The sequence below is a fragment of the Macrosteles quadrilineatus genome, unplaced genomic scaffold, assembly GCF_028750875.1.
Source record: "Macrosteles quadrilineatus isolate MER2022 unplaced genomic scaffold, UCM_ALF_1.0 Scaffold_2__2_contigs__length_208266976, whole genome shotgun sequence".
NCBI lineage: Eukaryota > Metazoa > Arthropoda > Insecta > Hemiptera > Cicadellidae > Macrosteles > Macrosteles quadrilineatus.
Genome location: NW_026542595.1, coordinates 58,134,088 through 58,153,969, shown reverse-complemented (window position 1 = coordinate 58,153,969; position 19,882 = coordinate 58,134,088). Strand labels below are relative to the sequence as shown.

The following is a 19,882-nucleotide window of genomic DNA, read 5'->3' as shown; positions in this document are numbered from 1 at the left end:
TTTAAGTTCAAGGGTTTAAAATATTAAACTAGTGGATGTATTTTATTTATTGAAGATTTATTGAGATGGTACAAATATAGCAACTGTCATCAAATTTTAAAGTTATTTATTTTAATTTACTGTGTAGACATTTAAGATCATCATAGTGTTTTATGTACGAAAGAAATTCCAGTTTAAGAGCACAAATGAATACAGTTTAACATTTACAGAAAAGGTTTTATCGTTGAGGCACACTTTACAATAGTGCCATTGCGAGAGGCAAGCCATCAAAAATACCAAACAAAGAGAGCATAGCCCGTAGTTGTTTGGTTATAAAGGAATATTCTGATTGAAAATAAATCCATGCATGAATTTACAGTCAGACTGATTACAAACAAAATCACAGGCTTGCATTGCCCCAATACTTAACGCACATTTCCATATGAGTTCGTTGTTAGTGCATATGGCGTTTGTGGACACCGATTATATGTTTACTGTAGTGTAAATGATTCTGTACCTTTGGCCAGCTTATTCACTGGGATATTGAAAATTCTACTTTATCCAATCCGATTGGGAATTTGCAATCTGGCGATCATTTCCAATTGAAGGGTAGAATATTTTTAACTCATTACTATTTATTAATTACTTGGATTATACGTACATGTAATGTTGCGTAAATACATTATTTAATACAAATACACAGTTACAAGTTCGCGAATTAATGTCATAAATTATATCTGCATTACGATTTATTGTTTCTACGGTAGCCTAATTACAGGATTAGTGTTAAACTAGACTGGGATGAAAAAAACCTGTATCTTACATTGGTCAGACAAACGCAATGCGTGTCAGTTGTTTGCTCTAGTAACCGTCACGCATGTTTTTGAACTTGGCAATACTGTAATACCATATTTATTACTCGTTTAACATGGTATAATATGGCGACTATTAACAATACGACACAAATAGTTGTTTAATTATTTTTAATAATCATTTTGGTAGCCTATAATTGAGTTTGAAATAACTCATGTGTATTGTATCTTGAATGCAATAGACCTGTAATAAACATATTGCGTGAAAATAAAAAGTGATTAATCGAGGACTGCGGCGCAACTGCTCGCTCATCAGTCATACGTTATCAGGTGTCTGCTGACCTGGGAGTTATCTTCCACTATTGAAAAATTAAAACTTTAACTCATTATACGAGTATAACAATTGTGAACCTGCCAAAAAAAAACAAATAGCTGCAATGTAGGAGGATAAATAAATAACAGATCTAGACATCTCCACTGTAACAATTAAATATAACAAATTTAATGCTATAATGGGAGATAATATTGCCACCACAGCAAACCTGCAGACTCAGTTAACTTCCATTTACCTGGCTGGATTTCGACTAAAATATTCCCCTCGGAATTATTTCCTATTGAAATAACGTTAATTTTAGTGAGTACTTAGGTTTGCTGCTACAGGGAAAGTATTGAGGTGGGTTTTTTATTGATATTTTGATAGCTTAGTATTAAATAAACTATATTGCCAAATTTGTTTAAAACATATCCACAAAAAACAAGCTACAACAGTTTATTTATTTTCTAAACAAATACCATAGGAATTTTTAATTTACAGGTTTTTAATTATCTCTGTAACCAACAGGCACAAATTCAATATCCACAATTATTTTTCGTAAGCTCTACAAAATAGTTTGGAGAGAAATTGTGATTTTTTTTATGGTAGAAAATTGGGAAAACCAATTTTTACCCCATAAAACCCACAATAAACCCCCGTTACCATATACCGATCATGCTGGTTCGCGAACTCGTTCGAATAAACGTAGGTTTACACGTTTGTACCAAATTTCATGACAATCGGATCATTTTGCAGGAGTTATCACGCTAATGGACATTTATATTAACTTGGCAGAGGGTGATTTTGGCCTTAAGGGATCTCAAAATGAAAAAGTTAATCAATACCAGTTCTAGGTCTTACCATGCGACCTACGGTAATATCTTATTCCCTATATGGGAAATTCGCTTAACAGACGCAAAAGTCGACATCCCATCTATATGGACCAGTTATAGCCAATTTTTTATTAAAAAACAACGTAGTTTTGTGAGCCAGTCAGATATACGCTAGAGTCTAAAATTATATTTTATACCTGATATTTTTTTCTAGCCAGGTTAATGGGTCATGACAGTTGCTATAGCTCACCATAAGGCATTCCATAAGTTTGACTTGGTAAAAAAGGTTTGTGAATTCGATAGAATTTAGCAATTTGGATCAGCGTAATCTGTCGGGGGCTCACATCAACTACGAGGTTTTTGATAAAATTCTGGCTACAAATTTAACATGGTGATGGAATATCTAGTTTTATTACTCAATGTTACAAGTGTTGTATGTGGTGATTCTGCAGTACCGCTAGCTGTGGTGTTCCGAGTGTAGCAGGTGGTCGACCAATCCACTTACCCCGGACAATCGCTGCCGACATTACACACGACTCTATTTCTCACGTTTTAGGAGAAACTAACATATTTTTACGACACTTTAACGATACATAACCATAATATTTAACAACCTTTCCGTGATAGCTGCAACATTTGAACACACTACTTGTCACACAAACAAACTATATGAAACAAAGCTTGACAGTTTTGTTGGCTGCCTAGCAATCGGCTATTTAGATGGTTGGCGCTTCAATAAGTTTTCTGATAGTGCTGGGTTGCGCAAAATATTAAGGCACAACTGAAATGGTGTCTCAATTAGCCAGGTACTTAATAAGAAGAAAAGTTGAACAGATAGCAGCAGAAAAAAAACATAGAAATAAATTAAATTCGTCAATAATAACTGCACAATAATATGTACTATTGCTGCACCCCGTTTCATAACGAAATCGAAAATACTGCTGTGAGTAATAACTAAGTTTATTCGTGAAACATTATACGTAGAACCTCGATAACAAGACTCTCATGGGGATTATTAAATAAGACTTGTTATCAAGGTTGACTTCTTATTGAGGTTGGCAATTACATGTGATAAAGGGTCAAATAAATTCAAGGGGATTTAAAAATGACACTTGTTATCAAGGAAGACTTGTTTTCGAGGATCTTCTTATCAAGGTTCCACTGTAATGAACTAAGCTAAAAGGGTTTTTTTAATTTTTATCTATATTGAAAATTATAAAAGTACATTTATGTCGGTGTCTAGTTAAAATAGGCAATAACATTAAATAAACCTATGCAAATCAAATTTAAAATTTTGAAAAGCAAAAAAATGCTGCAGGCAGAGCGTTTTAAATGAACTGATTGAATGTAAAATCAGCAGTTTTCACCTTCAGCCGGTTTTACATTCAAAGTTTTGATTTGAATTCTGAATCAGCATTTTACATAGCTCGTATAGTCATATATCGTTTCAAGTGAAATTATTATTGGCAATAATATATTTTTCTAGCTTTATAGCATGGGGGTGTTTATAAAAGAAATATATTTGCCATGTTTAAATAAATTCGAATCATGTTCTCTACTTTAATTTTACTATCACATGATGCTCCAGACTGTTAAAAGGAAAATGCGATTAATAGTCAATTAGCTCTCAACTTACTTTAGTAATACTTTTCAATGAAATGGCGACCATACAAAGTAGGTACTTTAAGCCAAGTATGAATGAAGATGAGTGTAGGATGAGTGGCGAGATCTTGTAGTCTTGTTAGTGACTAAGGCCGACTTATTCCTTAAACACAGCTGTTAATTAATAGTCCATACAGCTAAGGGACCTACAGTTTATAGTGGAATCCGAGCCACATTTTTGCCTTGGTAGGCTATATACGAATTGGTCTAATTTTCAGGATAGTACTCAAGTGAACGCATTAAAATGTACGATTTAAAGATGTCTTTTAAAGAAGAGGGTTTGTTTCTATAGAGACATACTTTAAATAACACAGCCAAATTTCAGTTATGATGTAAACAAAGAGATTTAACAATGGTGAAAGAAGGAGTAGACACAGGCGGTACCAGGGCCAACCAAGATGGGACTGAAGAGAAAACTGATCGACTCTCCGTCATGGACAGTCACGGATATTCGCTAGGAAAGATAATCGGTACCGGATCTTACGCTATCGTGAAAGTAGCCAAGTCCCAAAGACATAGCGACGAGGAAGTAGCCATCAAGATAGTCACAAAAACACGAGCACCGAAAGACTACCTTGTCAGGTTCTTGCCTAGGGAAATCGAAGTTATTAAAAGCTTAGATCATCCGAATATAGTAAAGTTCATACAAGCTATCGAAACTCCTCAGAGAGTGTTTATTGTGATAGAGTACGCAGAGAACGGTAGTTTACTGGACGTAATCAAGAAGGAGTCCCGCATCGAGGAGGATCCGAGGGCCAGGAAGTGGTTTTGTCAGTTGAGGGACGCTGTCAACTACTGCCACGACGAGGGCGTCGTCCATCGCGACATCAAGTGTGAGAACCTGCTGCTGGACAAGAGCCACAACCTCAAAGTGACGGACTTCGGGTTCGCCCGAGGTCACATGAAGCCCAAGAACGGAGGACTCCCAGTGTTGAGCGAGACGTTCTGTGGTAGCTACGCCTACGCCTCCCCCGAGATACTGAAGGGGGTGGCCTACGACCCTATGTTCTCAGATGTGTGGTCCATGGGCGTCGTGCTGTTTGCCATGCTGTACGGCAAACTTCCCTACGACGACGGCAACTACAAGAGACTAGTCAAACTTGTCCAGGCGAAAGTCAAGTTCCCTGTCGAGCCGGAGATTTCCATACAGTGCAAGGCTTTGATGGAAAAGCTCATGTCCCCCATCAAAACACGACCGTCAGTGAAACAAGTCAAGAAAGACCCTTGGGTTAGGAAGGACGATAAAACAGAATCAGTATAGATTTGAGTACGCTATACTGTACTTGGTTCTGTGTGTTGGAATCGAACATTATTTTTATTTAAAATACATCGAGTTACATTTGGCTATCGTTGTCAATGACTAACCCAAAGCTGTAATTTTACTAACTGTATAAATATAACTGCCACAAAAACACAAAACCACGATTAAGAGCATCTGTTATTTTTAGCTTTTTACTTTTCGAATTTATTTTATAATTTATAGGAGGTATTAACTCAGTCAAGAATATACACGTGGATGCGCCTTTGATCTTGCATTCATTCATGGGACTATGCAAAACTGTGGGAATGCTCGTCGATTACTTATTTTCAACATTATAACTACTTGTTTTTTTTTTTTTTTAAACTGTAAGTATGCAGTCAGGGAGTTAATCACACTTATGCAATTATCCAAACCAATTTTTATATCAAATATCATTCTGCATCGAAACGTCGTATTTTTAAGTTAAAGCTGATTTTATGAAGACTCCATTTCTGTACTAAATGGTAGTCTTGGGGTATTTCACAGCTACTCTACCAGGAACGATATGAATTAATTGATATTACAGACGGCTTCCTATCGACTTAAAATAATTTTTAACTATAATCCAATATTCACTGTTAGCTTATTAAATTAAAAATAGGTTTATTATAATTTTCTGTACTTAAGTAACAAACCAATGGTTTTGAACTCTTTCAAAATCCTTTTGATGTACTGAAATTGAGATGACTAAGTCATTAACAACATTTATCTCGTCATTTGACTTATAAAGGACGTGTAAAAGAATGTTGACATAACAGTTAGCCAGGAGGGAGTAATAAGTCTCAGTTTAGGAGGTTGTGTGTTTATGGAGGAGACCCAGGTGTTGTTACTAAACCTCTTAACGTTGCGGCCAACACTGAGCTCCCGCAATACGGCTGTGGTGATGTGGAAAACCAACTTTATAGACCCGTACGTTGTGGAGAATACTCCAAAAATAAAGCATTTATGTTAGGATGAGTTAAGTAAATAGTGTTCGTCCACGGACGAGGAGTGGCTGGTCTCGCCGGGGTAGAGGAGGGACAGTGACAGTAACGGATGATGCGTCACAACAAAGCAAGCTCTCACCTCCTGGGACCCTACACTCTGCAGTAAACATTTACTTAGACACAACAACTAAGTTGGACTATTATTATAAAAAAAAAACACAGCTTTTAATTGTGAACGATGAGATAAGAAAGAAAATTGGTAGTATTGAAAAATATCATCTAGGTATGATGCAGTTTCACTATGATCATTGATCACGTTGAATTGACTTTGAATAGAACACTTTTTACCCTATTTTTTTGTATACGAATGATAGCTAAATTTTAGTATTTAATTTTATTTAATGGTGAATTTTGAAGACACTCTTTTCATAAACCGGATACGACGTCCCTTTAAAATATCTTGAGCCAATCAAAAAGGTTGTTAAATCCATATATAAGTATGTTAGATAAAATAATTTCTGAAATGATTGCACAGTTCCTGATACCAGTTCAATTTAGTATTAGTTGTCACATGACATATTCCTGACCTGTTACAGATTAACTACTATCAGCTACATACCTTTTTCGTTCATAATTCAAAGTTAATTAAAAATCTAAAATTGGTGCTTCGTAAAATAAATCTATTATTCATTAAAATGTATAAGCTAGTTTTTTCATGATTGTTTGAGTAAAAGACTAGTGGTTTATCATTATTTGGTAAATGCGAACTAAAATACTCTTAATGGAAATAACTGCCAGGCTAGGAATGAACTTTACAATTCAAAATAATTACGTATTTTGAAAATAAAAAAATGTATAAAAAAGTATTAGTCTGTCCATTGTTGTGTAGCTGATGATACAGAATGTCAATGGTTGTTAGTTTCAGGACAATACCTGTCTGCAAAGCCTCGCTTTATAATGTTTGACAAGGATAATGAAGGTGTATATCAAATAGCTCGTTAAAGGTGACCCATCATTATTACGGAGGAACATTATAATGTCAGGCAAATGTCAGACCATGGCTCTCCATCACAAACCTATAAACTGGTTAGCAAAGGCCAGTATACAGAGATGGCGGGGAGAAGGGTAGTAAATTGTGTGTCTAATCAGAGGCAGACTTGTACAGCTCATAATGAGTGAGAAGTATGAAACTTAAGTAATGTCAAAATTCGAAAATTTCCCATAGTGATATGAGAGATATAAGTGCAATAACATTATTGTTAAAAACAAAAGATAATTTTAAATAATTTTTTGAAAATAACAAACCTAACTTAGGCGATTTCTTTAAAGAAGACAAAATTCTTGTCGAGGCTAGGTTTATTAATCTTATAAGGGATAGTTATATTCACGAGTGGTCTTATTGGGCAACTAATAATTATTTGTCAACAACATACTTAAAAGAACTATATTTAACCTTAAAAGTATTGGTTGTCATTTTACTCTATATTACTTATTACTTTATAAAACTTGGCTGGAAATATTTCAATAAGACAATAAACAAATATTGATGAATCGTTTATTCGCGGATAGTTTTTGTTCAAGATTAATTTGTTAGTTTGAGCTTGATATGGTTCACACTTCAATAATATAATTTCAATTGTTTGTACCAGACGGTATTGGGTATCCTTTATATAATTTCATAAGGAGTAAAATATATTTAAGTAGGATAACCATCGTATCAGTAATTTATTTATAACATAAATTAGATTTCAAACGAATCAACTTATGTTACACCAAGCCGCTTATGATGTGTTCAGATATTAGAAAATAAATGAAGTTCCGTCCAACTGTGCCTTGCATCAGTCGTATATTTTATGAAGTTTAATCAGTGTTTTTATTTATATACTAATCATAAAAGTACAATGTATAATATTTTATTTATATGTAATATAATTGACTTTAGCAAAAAATTGAATTTACTATGAGTAAAAGCATTTTCGCTGAAAACATCTAAATACAGTAAGGGTTAAAATTAATGAAATTATTGTTAGCTCCAAAATCTGACTAGGGTGGTATAAGTGAATTGACAAGTCTCGTTTAGACAAAGCGTAGCCGTCGTATTGTACACACAATACGCGTGGGGACAATAGTTAACTGAGAACAATTGCATTGGGCAATTGGGTGTGTGTAACTATATATTATGGACCAGACTGATGCTAAAACTCGTCTATAGCGAACACTCTCGTACGTAACTTTATAAAACTCACCTAGAGTTAGCGAAGGTCATTGGTGGTTCTATAGTTATTTGTGCAACTAGAGAGAAATACTTACTCACGAGCCGTAGGCGAGTGAGGAATGGTTTCTCGAGTGAGGCAATTGCACTTTGCATTCAAGTTGCACATTATATTTTTCCTACAGTTACCATAAAACAAATAAATTGGTAAAGAAACGTTACAAATTTTTACACAGAAGAGAACTTTTAATATGACATTTAATGAGACAACAGTACAACAGCTGACCAGCTGATTTACAGCCAGTGCTGCCAACGTATTTCGCGCGCATTCGACCTTGTCTGCATGTTACGCGCTCACTATTTCGTGCCTTCACGTTGCAAATCTGGAGTGAGACAAAGTAATTAGAGTAAGACAATGTTAACATTGTCTCACTGGTGAGCGAATTGGCCACTTTGCTTTCTCAAATCAGTGAGAGAACATGTACATTGTTAGGTAACTGTAGGAAAAAAACATTATATTGTCCCTGTTCAGCAAAGACAATAATAACTGTATCTGTTAGTCGGTATTTTATTTTTGGACTCATATCTTGTATCTTGAAAATATATTAACAAACTAAAAAACTAACACTATTTAACATAGGATGAATTTGAGTTTACATGAAGTTCAGTTTGTTAAGTTTTTATGTATTAAAAAGGAATGTTTTAATAAATTGCCTTACTATTATTATTAAGTAGACCACCATTGGGATAAAACTTGAATGTAAGAGTCTTATAAATATGCAAGTTTAATCTGCTTTAACCCTCCGAAACAAAACAATTTTCAATTAGGGCTTTTAGAAATAGTAATCAGAATTCAGTCAAGGGTAAATACAAACATCGCGTAAACCGTGAATTTAGTTTCGCCTCTCCACGTGTTTAGTCTGGTATAATTATTGTACGCCAATGATATTTGGCCACACAAATGCGCGGATGTAATCCTCATTGCCCATTACATTGGCCTCGCTCAGTTGTGTTTAGATAAGAACTGGTTAATAACCATTGACCTGGGCTTCGTAAAACCGATGGATTACTATTTTAATGATTTTGCTTTATCTGAGCGAACAATGCTCTGGCCCAAACGAATAATCCTGGTAAGTTATTTACTTAGGTAAATAATATGCGATGGTATAAAAATTATGTACCACCTTATTATATAATAATGGAGATTGGGCCAAAACAAAATAAAATCAAACAAAATATAACTTTCAGATTAAAAACATTTTCCTAAATAATAAATTTAGGATTTTTACAAAAATCATATTTTTAGAGGGTAAAAAGATTGCATCTTTGAACTAATGTAGATGGAAACTATAAGACGTAATCAATGAAATGGTAAAATGGACCAATCTTCTAATGGTTTTACGCCAATAAGCTCAAATTTTTTTATGCTGTAAATTAAGTGATAATAAAGTGGAGTTTTAGTAATTATCTTTACATTTTAAATCGTGTTTAAATTCTTAAAGTATTTAATTGTTACAAATTATCCACTAGGTCATCCGTACAAAAAATGTAAACGTAAACCCCCTGAGTTTTTATTAAAGAATTGAAAAGTGTAAATCAGTTTTACTTAGTTATATCCGGTCAGCTTATAGTCAATGTCACGGAGGGATTTGGGAGATCCGGCCACAGGGCACAGGAATGATAATACAATCCCGAATTTGAAACGCATTTTATAATTTTTTTAAATTTAAATATTATAAGGGATACTTATACAATAAATGAAGATCCATTTCGTAAACTATGGTTGTATGTTTGTACGTAATAGCATAGAAAATATTTTGTATGGTAATAACTTACCATAGAAAATTAATTAATTTATTTTTAACACATACTAAAACTAATTGTAATTTAACACAATATGATAACCTACACACCTTTCAACACTTTCTGAAATGTACGTAAATGTAATTAATCTGTAACATGCATAAACATTTGGCATGAATTTCTCGGTGTCAAAACCTTTGATATTACAGATTACCAGTGTGCACTAATGTATTGTACTTTCAATGTTATGATTTTAAAAACAAATTAAGGGAAAATCATTTAAACCAATTCCATGGCAGACAAAGAAACCTCGTAGGTAAAAGGATGAAGCTAGAAATGTAAGTTGTTATCTTGAGGTCGTGGCACAGGGCAGGTAGCCCAAAACCTGCCACTGGACTAATAAATCTCGCCTGGCAACGTTTAGATACGATCATCCTTTTAACTAGCTGTAAGTAGAGTAAAACTAGTGCATAACTGTAAATTCAAACTTGCCTACAGGTTTGGGATCTATAGATAGCAGAACCGGTCCAATCCATGTGATTGCTAAAAATCTAAATTAATTGTATTCTAATTAATTAATCTATAACTACCCAATATTAATAAAAAACACCCCCACCACATCAAACCTGCAGACTTAGCGAATTTAAATTTCTCCGATTGGAGCATATTTCCATAAACAAGACATATTTATTTCATAGATGTAACGAGTACCTAGGTTTTCTGCTAGGGGGAAGGTGAAAAGTGTTTTTTTACCACATGTTAATAGTATAGTATTAAATAAATACATATTCCATGGATGATATAAACATTTATAGTTGAATACGTATTTAACAATGTGAATTAATAGTGTTCTTAGTATCTGGGGACTACAAAATGAAAAAGTGCTACCTATGGTAATAGCTAATTGTCTATAGGAAAATTCTCTAAGAAAACTGGAACTAAAGCAAAGTATTTACCAGGGTTGAGTCAAGAATTGAGATTTAGTTTTTATTTGTATATCCTAAAATTGCATAGCGTTGAGGTCACTTAATTAGAACTGTAATTAAAATTCCCGACTCGAAAACAGTTCTGCTTGTAAGTCACGTTGAGCAGTTTGTGAATTAGCGTAGACATACAACTTGTGTCGACGTGTGGCGTATTCGCACGTTTGGAGGTGAGCAACTTGAACCGAGGAGTACTCTGGTTGAAACTTGGTTCTGTTCTTAACAACAAAACCAATTACTCAACTAAATGCTCAGTGCGAATTAAGAAGCTCGTATTTAAAAAGTATAAATACTTTTTTCATTTAACCATTTATTTGAATACGAATTTCACAAAGAAAAAAGTTTGGTAACACACAGAACATTGGTATGCAGATTGTTATGATACTAGACAATGCTATAAACCCACATGATAAATTGGTACATAGAGGAGTCTCAAACATAGATATTTATATTAGGTATATTTATTACAACAAATTTACCTTAATGGGTTTATGAAATGTAATCGGTTCTCCACAATTTACCTGAAACAAAAAAAAACTATGTAATAACAGTAAAAAAAAAAACATTAAAAGTAAGCTTTAACACCACGTCGATAACAATTCGATGAAATCATCGGCTTTTAATTCCCAGATATAAACAAAACATCCTTAAGTTAAAGGGAAACCTCAATGATAAATTATAACCTCAAGAATCCATTGAATATTAGATATAGACAAAGGTATAACTATAATCATCACAAAGAATTGGTAAAATTGTATCAATAAATTTTTAAATAAAATATTTAACTTTATTTTATTAGTCTATGTATTTATATACTAAAACTTTAACTCTTAGTCAAATATATAACCAAAGGCACAGATAGTAATGCATCTAATTCAATTCAGCAATGAAATATTATACACCAGTCTACAGAAAAAAATAAATAGGTTTTAAAATAATCGAGATTGAATTATTAACACAAAGTAACCTAACAAAGAGAAAAAAAGAAGAACATGGCGAAAGGAAGAGTAATGGAAGGAAGCGGGCTGCAATCCCCGGCCCGGACTTGGCAGCGGTTACTCTGATAAATTTCTCCTGGGGAAAAGGTGAAATCAATTATCGCGACGAAACATCGCGTAAAATAATGTCTCATAAAAATAGTCGGAAACCTTCGAATGGTATATAGGTTTAACGTAAACATTTAATTCACATTAACAATAATATACTTTTAGAAACAGTTATAGGACTATTATGAGCTTTTTCGCTACGATACAAAAAGCAACACAGTTCGTATGATGATTTAAAATCGCTTGAAAATAAATGGAAAGTTTATGTCACAAGTTTTGCATTTGTCACAAGTATCAGCAAATTTTTATAATACATCAAATACAACCAAGAATGTTTTTTATTGATACTAAAAACGAAGAAAATAACAAGTTTCTTCCTTAATATAGGTAAATAACTTCTTTAATATAAGTAAAATGTTTCGGATAGTATTTTTAAATAGTTTAAAAGCAAATGTACAACCCAACAGTTTAATCATGGACAAATTTATTAAAGCAGAACCACGAACAAGTATGTAAAACTTTGATATTATCTAAAGAAAATGAACCAATTACCAAAACAGGCATTTTTAGGGCAGATTTTTCCAACTTTGTATAAAATCGGTCATAATTCTTTAGGTAGGAGGGGAAACTACTTTTCTTTGTGATGAGGGGGGATCTTCTTGCATTTACACTCAGCAAGTTCGATAAAGCTCTTAGCATAGATGAAGTAATATAAAGTAATATAAATATGGTGTATATTTATTCTATGCTCTTAGGTTATAAGTTGCTCATACTGTAATAAATTTCGTATCATTGGATTATGAAACATTTTCGAATTGGTACATTTATTATAATTATATCCGTTTGTGGTATATTTAAACGGCCAGGCACGTGTGACAGGTGAGTCTACACAGGGTACTTACGACAAAGGTGGACAATTTTACGTCAATAATCACGGTTTGACCTCATTGTACGCCACCTTGTCAAGATACAAATCACGATCGTAGATCATGACCCCAGTGTTGCCAAGGGTCACCGCGGTTGTAAGGCGTCATCACGGTTGTCGGGTGTTGTCGCGATATCAGACAAATACCGCTGCTGCTATTACCGCGGAAGATCACAACGGACGTTACAGCGATCACGGGAAATCATCAGAAATTACATATAACAAAACTATAAATTACAAATAATAGCATAACGTATCAATAAATCACCAGTAATACCGATAATAACTAAACAGTCACAAAGATCAGGATCATTTATTTGGGGTAAACCGATCTGTCATGTGATAATGATGCTAATATCAAGGAATGCATAATTTATCGGATTCCCATTCCAAGCCTGGCAATTCACCAATATTATTCGATAGGAAAAATTAATAACCTATCGTTTTAGTTTACGAATAGTTCAAGCAAACCAACCAAGCAAGGCCTTGTGTACTAAGACTAACATACTGACACCTGTTATTCTTAGTACTATGAGGTCAACTGTGCAATCTTGTTTCGTATTTTAATAAATCTTAACAACAAAATACAAAGTTTTTTCCTAGAAAAATTACAAAAAAAATAAAATATTAAAAAAATTATTTACTTTGCTTTGGTCGAAATTTTTTCTTGTTATTTTATGTCTATCGGTTGCGAATTTTAGTCACTACATTAACTTATCACAAAATGAATTACATGTAAATTACATTGTGCAAAATGTAGTTTACCTAGAGGTACAGTTTTTAATCTAAAAGAGATTAGAATATAAGTAGTGTAGTTATTTCCTTGTCTGTACTCTTAGAATTTGTACGCGTCTAGACTATTTACACTGAGGCGATACTATTATTAGCCTATGCAACAAAATATCTTAGTTTATTTTTTTATGTTTAAAGCCTTCTCGCAGAGCTTATCATTACTTAGAAAAGGTATGAATTTAGTTTTTGAACACAAATTTTAATTTACTGAAAGCAACACGAAATTGTAAGTCGGGTGATATAAGTGAATTGACAAGTCTCCATAGACAAAGCGTAGCCCTAGTATTGTGTCTGGGACAATAGGTAACCGAGAGCAATTACCGTGTGTGTGTGAGAGCGTGAGTGTGTTGTTGTGTATGTAGTTTGACTCTATTGTGATCTAGGCAGACATGAGGAACTTTCGACGGGTCCCGGTCCGACTGTTGATGATAATGTATTAGGTGGAGTTCTCTCCAATGATTAGTTTAGCATGAGAGTAATCAATAAAACATTATTGCTATGGACCATGTCGTAATTAAAAGACAAACGTGGATAATTGTATTTTTCTTTTAATTTAATAAAGAGTTTTAATTTTAATTTAATAAAGCGTTTTATTTTAATTTAATAAAGCGTTTTATTTTCATTAAGAGCAAAAGTTCCATTGAGTGTACATCAACGTTGTGTAATGTGTTTTATCTAGCTTTTAAATACTACAACAGCGGCATAGGAGTACTACAATATTTAGGAGACGATTTACAGTAATTTAATTTTGTAATACCGAAGTAGCTCATGCTGCTTAAGTAGTTAGAGATTTTTGTAGACGTAGAAATTGACACGAACTCTTTTTTAATTATCAACTTTTAGAAAAATATTTCATTTTACTTGCTTTCGAGTAAAGTACTGGTTTGGACATTATTAGTATAAGTAAATATTTATTACTAATACAATTGTTTTTTACTATGTTTTCAATAAAGTGACATGTTGACATACACAAATACAAAAATAAAGTACGGTATTATAAACAAAAATTCCACCTAATTTTTAAAGATATTATTTACTACCATGATAACCTTAAAAGGATGAATTTATTAAAATAAAGGCGCACGTAAATAAAACATTATAAATAAAAATGGCTAGTATAGTTTTAACTTTGAGTCAATAGGTAAACTATCAAAGCCAGTCACTATGTCAACATAACTCTAAACACTGATGTAGCGTAAGCAGGAGAATTAAGTCGTTAGCTAAAGTACGGCCAAGTTTAGGCCAAGTCGGTGTTACAGCCAGTATTTACGATCAGTTCAGATTTATGATCTACGTTAAACTTCTTGATCACCGTCCGATACTCTCGCAGGTATCAGGTAGACATTTAGGAGTAAATGTGAACACGAGACTCACAAGTTTGTGTAATGCCTCCTGAGCTTTCCCGAGTATATACATTTTTAGTTAACAGAACTATTCTATATAATCTAAAGTCGTGTTGTAATTAGCAGACTTAATTTTATTAAATAATGTTAAATTAAATGACATTCTATAGTCTAAAACGACAAAGACCTTCTTATTACGTCCGTAGTGTTTAACCAATTAAGTTTTACCCAAAACGAAGCCTTTTGATCAGTTTAAATGTTAAAATAAAGGCCGAACAAGGAGACATATACTTTACACTCCTAACGCAGAAGCATACCAACATCAACGCTGAAATATAAGATAATCCGGCAACGTCTTGCCTTTAAGGCGTGGAAACCTTAAGCAGCCAATAAAAACCCATTTTCTTAGATCAAAAATAGGAAGTGGACGTATTATTATTACGATAACATGCCATAATCCTACACTTGTTTTATTAGTTGGTGTTAAATATTTAGTAATTCAACTAAGGACATTTAATAAAATATTTATTTAATAACATATGAACTATATACAGTCAAATATAAACAATTAATCAAGTAGTATTAACATTCAAGTCAAGTTTTTAGTTCAGTTATTGAAAGGATACAACAGCTGATATGATGACATCACTGTCCAAAATTCACTACAGCACTTCGTACTAGTCAGTGCAGTTTAGACTCACCTCTCTCACAGTACACAGTGCTTACCTTTTGGTTTAGTTCATATTAAATATTTTAATCTCTCTTTCTCTCTTACCGCTCCAAGTGCATTATTTCATCATTTCTCATTTAAATATGGATTCCAAATTTATAGTACCAAGTGTCAAGCTAGGATCCAAGAAGATATTTTTATTTAAAGTAGATGTGTTGTAAATTTTCGTGTACAGTCCAGAATATTCATGAGTAGTGAATTGCTTTCTTTTTATTAATGAAGAAGAGTTTTAATTTAAATCAGTGAAGAATTACATACTACACAACAATAGTCATTTCTCAACATCATCTTTCATCTGTGGTCCTTCGATTCTCGTCACTCTGGCCAGAGCCATCGCTTCTCTGCTCATCTTGTTCCTGTTCTACCAAAACCCTAATGGATCTTCAGTTTTAGGATCTAAAGGTATTTCTCACAATTTTACCTCTTAATACCATATTTAACAGTTGGTTTCAGATTTTTTATAAATTGGTATTTTATTGATTATGTTAACAGTAGGAAAATGAGATACAGAGACACGAATAGATATTAATTTATAGTTCATGAAAACAAAGCATAGACAAAGGAATTAGTTTCACCACTGCACGAGTTTAGTCTGGTTTAATTATTGTAAGCCAATGATATTCGGTCGCCATTGCATGCTTGACCAAGATGGCCTCATTCTTGCATCAATTCTAGGTTTGACATATTGGTTTTGGTTATGCTGCAACTTAATACATGATTTGATACTCATAAAGAGAGTAGTGCCATCTACTGAGCCTTGCGATGTACGAATAGTAACACTAAGTAGCTGTAAGCAGTATACCTACATACACACCTAGTTACTTACTGTATAGCAGTACAAGTGTGTTAGTGTGAGCGAGAGAGTCACGTCCTGTTTAATGACGTCACGTATTCATTCAAACTAGAACAACAAGGGTAATTTAACATTTAATTGTTTGATATGTCATTGGTTATTTAAGGTTTTTATTGAAAGGTTCAAAGCAAAAAGTTCGAAGGGTAGTTTCTCTTAGCCCTAAATATTATTAAAATGCTAGTTCCAAGGAGGCTGAAGAACTTAACAAAGGGATCTAATTACTTTTTTTTCCCTTTTAAAGTAGATAGACTTAGCGTTGGGATGGTTCCGAACTACTCCGCCAAACAATTAAAAAAATAGTGTTAATATGAGCGAAAAGGGGAATTCCCGTATTCTAAATAGACTCTCATTAAATCAATTTTGGACCATTAATACACAGGACCCTGTTCAGTATGAAAACGTAGGCATAAGGTGTCCTTTCGTTTACTTTTTACTGGGTGAAAAGATTTTACAGATTAAAAATCGGAATTCGATTTAATAATAACTTTTGTTGTAATAGTGTACACAGCTGTAGGATGATAATAATAAAAAAAAATTATACTTTAATTTGACGCAAGTTAGCTTTCTTTGGTTCTTTAAATGAGTTGATAGATTAAGGTTTGTATAGCTTTTTTAATTGTGGAATAAATCCAATAGTTAAGTTTAAAGAAACGCTCATGGTAGCTGCTTTAAATGGCAAGATAGAAATAATTAATTCATTAAATGTTAAACGTCTAAATGTTGAACTTTAACAAAAAAAGAATAAGGCAAACCTCACTAGAAGAAAATATCGAACTCCAAGAGTAATGGAAGGAAGCGTACAACAATCCCCGGCCCGGACTTGGCAGCGGTTACTCGGATAAATTTCTCCTGGGGAAAAGGTGAAATCAATTATCGCGACAAAAGATCACCTTTGATAGTGATCCATTAACTTAAATAGAGATTCGGATCCAGCATTTTCTTTTTTTTAATATTTTTGTGTTGTAAAGACGGATGGGAATATATTGTGTTAATTTTGTTCACCAACAATTCCGTCGAAATTTATTTTACCAGCATGTTTAGAAATGAATCATTTGCCAAATGAAAACGATTGGTGTAGTATTTATCTAAGCAGGCTTTCTTCACATTTGAAAGTTAAAGAGCTTGATGGCTATAAAAAGGAGAACTTTTCAATATGTTTATGAACTTGCAGTATAAACGTAAAAAAGTTAAAACTGTGATTTTTTGTATTAACTTATTGCACTTTGTCTTAAATCAATGAGTATGTTAAAGTGAAAATCTAAATAGCGGTTTGATGTTAACGACTAATTTGATTAGTTTCTTTATAGTAAACTTTACAATAAATTTCAATATTAAAAATAAATACTTTTGCAAGGATACATTAAAATCGATGTATTACTGGAATATAATTTTACTAGCTGTGGCCATTTTATTTTGCTTTAGACATTTCGTTTATGTATTATAACATTCAGAACCTAACTGAATAAAACTTTTGAATCGTTTATCCTAGGAAGCAATATGAATATCAATCGGAAACTCCACAAATAGATTTGACAAAACGTACTAAATAATTAACTCCAAAATAACAAAGAACTTTTTTGACTTATTTAATTGAATGTAATTCCCAACAATGTTTCAAATTTTAAAATATGTTCTGCTTTAACTTACCAATAATCATATATCATGTTAATTTTTATTATTTATGCAATAATTTTCAAGAATTTAATGTACGGTAACTAATAAACGAAAATATATTAGAGAAGGACAAGCAACCAAGTTATTGGTCAAACAAGTTGCATTATTACACTAGAATAGAAATTCACCTTCGCTGTGAACGTGTAATAACTTACAAAGAGCGGATGTTTAAAACTTTCCCTAAAATCAGTAATAACTCATGAGAAGAGCTTGAAAACATATTTTCGGTTAAATTGAAAAAGACGTTTTTAAAGTTTTATGCGGAAAGACTTTTGGATGACGAAAGATAAACTTTAGTTATAATAATAACTAATAACAAATACAACTTATTTATTGTAGAAGAAATACTTATCAACATGCTTTGAGTCAGATTTAAAGTGAATGCTAAAATAATAGATTTTCCAATTATGTTACTACGATATGAAACACATTCAGGTCGTATGAACTTTTATAATTTACTGATTTGTATGCAAAAAGCAGTAAAATTATGGAAGAAAACTAATTAAAAACATTTCAATAAATGAACATTCAGTGGCGAGGCCTGATTAATAATGAAGCCTTTTTATAAATAGTCGTACGGCATTCGACTAGTATTAATAATAAGTAATAATAATAATAATAATAATAAAAAATTCACACATGAGCAAACATTTGAGCACAAGCGTATTCCCTATCCAGTGACAATAAGATAAAATGTTTCCAGAACTTTCACATTTCCTCCAGTGAAATTTATTTGTCTGAGCTACTGCCAATGTGAGTCAGTCGGCATCCGATAAACATAGGATGCCGCGAATATCATCAGCAAAAAAAAAGGCGAACGTAGAGAGTATAGCTGGGGAATATAATGGATGTGGGGCAAAGAATTAAATAATAACATTAGATTAGCGTTACATAAAAATACGTCATTATATTGAATCAGTTATAATAAAAATGTTAGGTTAATATTTCATATATAAAAGTTTATTTATTAATCTAGGTAAATCACGCATTATTGTATATATAGGTTTTCACGTCATGACTAAGGTAAACGAAACAAATATTAGCTATGCAGAAAACAATAGACAAGGCAAACATAAACTCGTGTTCCTATTACCAGGTAATTAAATCACTAACAATACCAATGAATAATGTACACCTCTAATGACGATATCATATAATTAGTGTAACACCATTACACTAACGAGGATAATGCTAATATATGAGATCCGACTATACCCTCCCTCATAGGGTATAGTTAGAATGATGATAATATACGAGACAATATGAAAAAGTAAATGAAAAATATTAAAATACTTGGTAGGACACGGTAATTATTTCTACTTCATAATTAGCTTATTTACCTCTGTTTGCAAATATGCCAAGGTTTCTTCAAGCCAAATCACAGCAATAACATTTTTACTAGGCCTAACAGCTTAACGGCGTCGAGGCTTGAATTAAATCATAACTGTTAGTACAGGTAAAATAATACAAAAACACTCCATATAAACAACAAAATTTGTACATTCATGAAATTTTACCTGTGAGTTACTAATAATATGAGAAATGAAGATCCAATGAGTCCCCAAAATTTTGGGCGTCCTTAGGCCCTTTTTGGGGCCCTTTGTGCTCCGAAGGGCCCTTGTTCCTAAATAATTTTTTTTTTACGTTTAAGGTTGAGTGAGGTGCGGTATTCGATGGTTTTAGTTATTTTAAATCG

The 19,882-nt window shown here is 32.8% G+C and overlaps 2 protein-coding genes across 2 annotated transcripts in view; one reads left to right on the top strand and one right to left on the bottom strand.

The window, feature by feature from the left end:
- The window catches only part of LOC128986120 (fat-like cadherin-related tumor suppressor homolog), a 560,367-nt gene that overhangs the window by 258,328 nt on the left and 282,157 nt on the right, over positions 1 to 19,882 (bottom strand). The gene's annotated exons all lie outside the window — the stretch shown is intronic.
- Positions 3,915 to 5,024, top strand: LOC128986119 (testis-specific serine/threonine-protein kinase 3-like). Its single transcript, XM_054406270.1, has one exon. The coding sequence runs from the start codon at positions 3,952 to 3,954 to the stop codon at positions 4,858 to 4,860; it is 909 nt and encodes a 302-aa protein (XP_054262245.1). The 5' UTR covers positions 3,915 to 3,951; the 3' UTR covers positions 4,861 to 5,024.

What these genes read in the sequence shown, in the direction of transcription:
- LOC128986119 (XM_054406270.1), top strand. Translation starts at nt 3,952, where the DNA reads ATGGTGAAAGAAGGAGTAGACACAGGCGGTACCAGGGCCAACCAAGAT.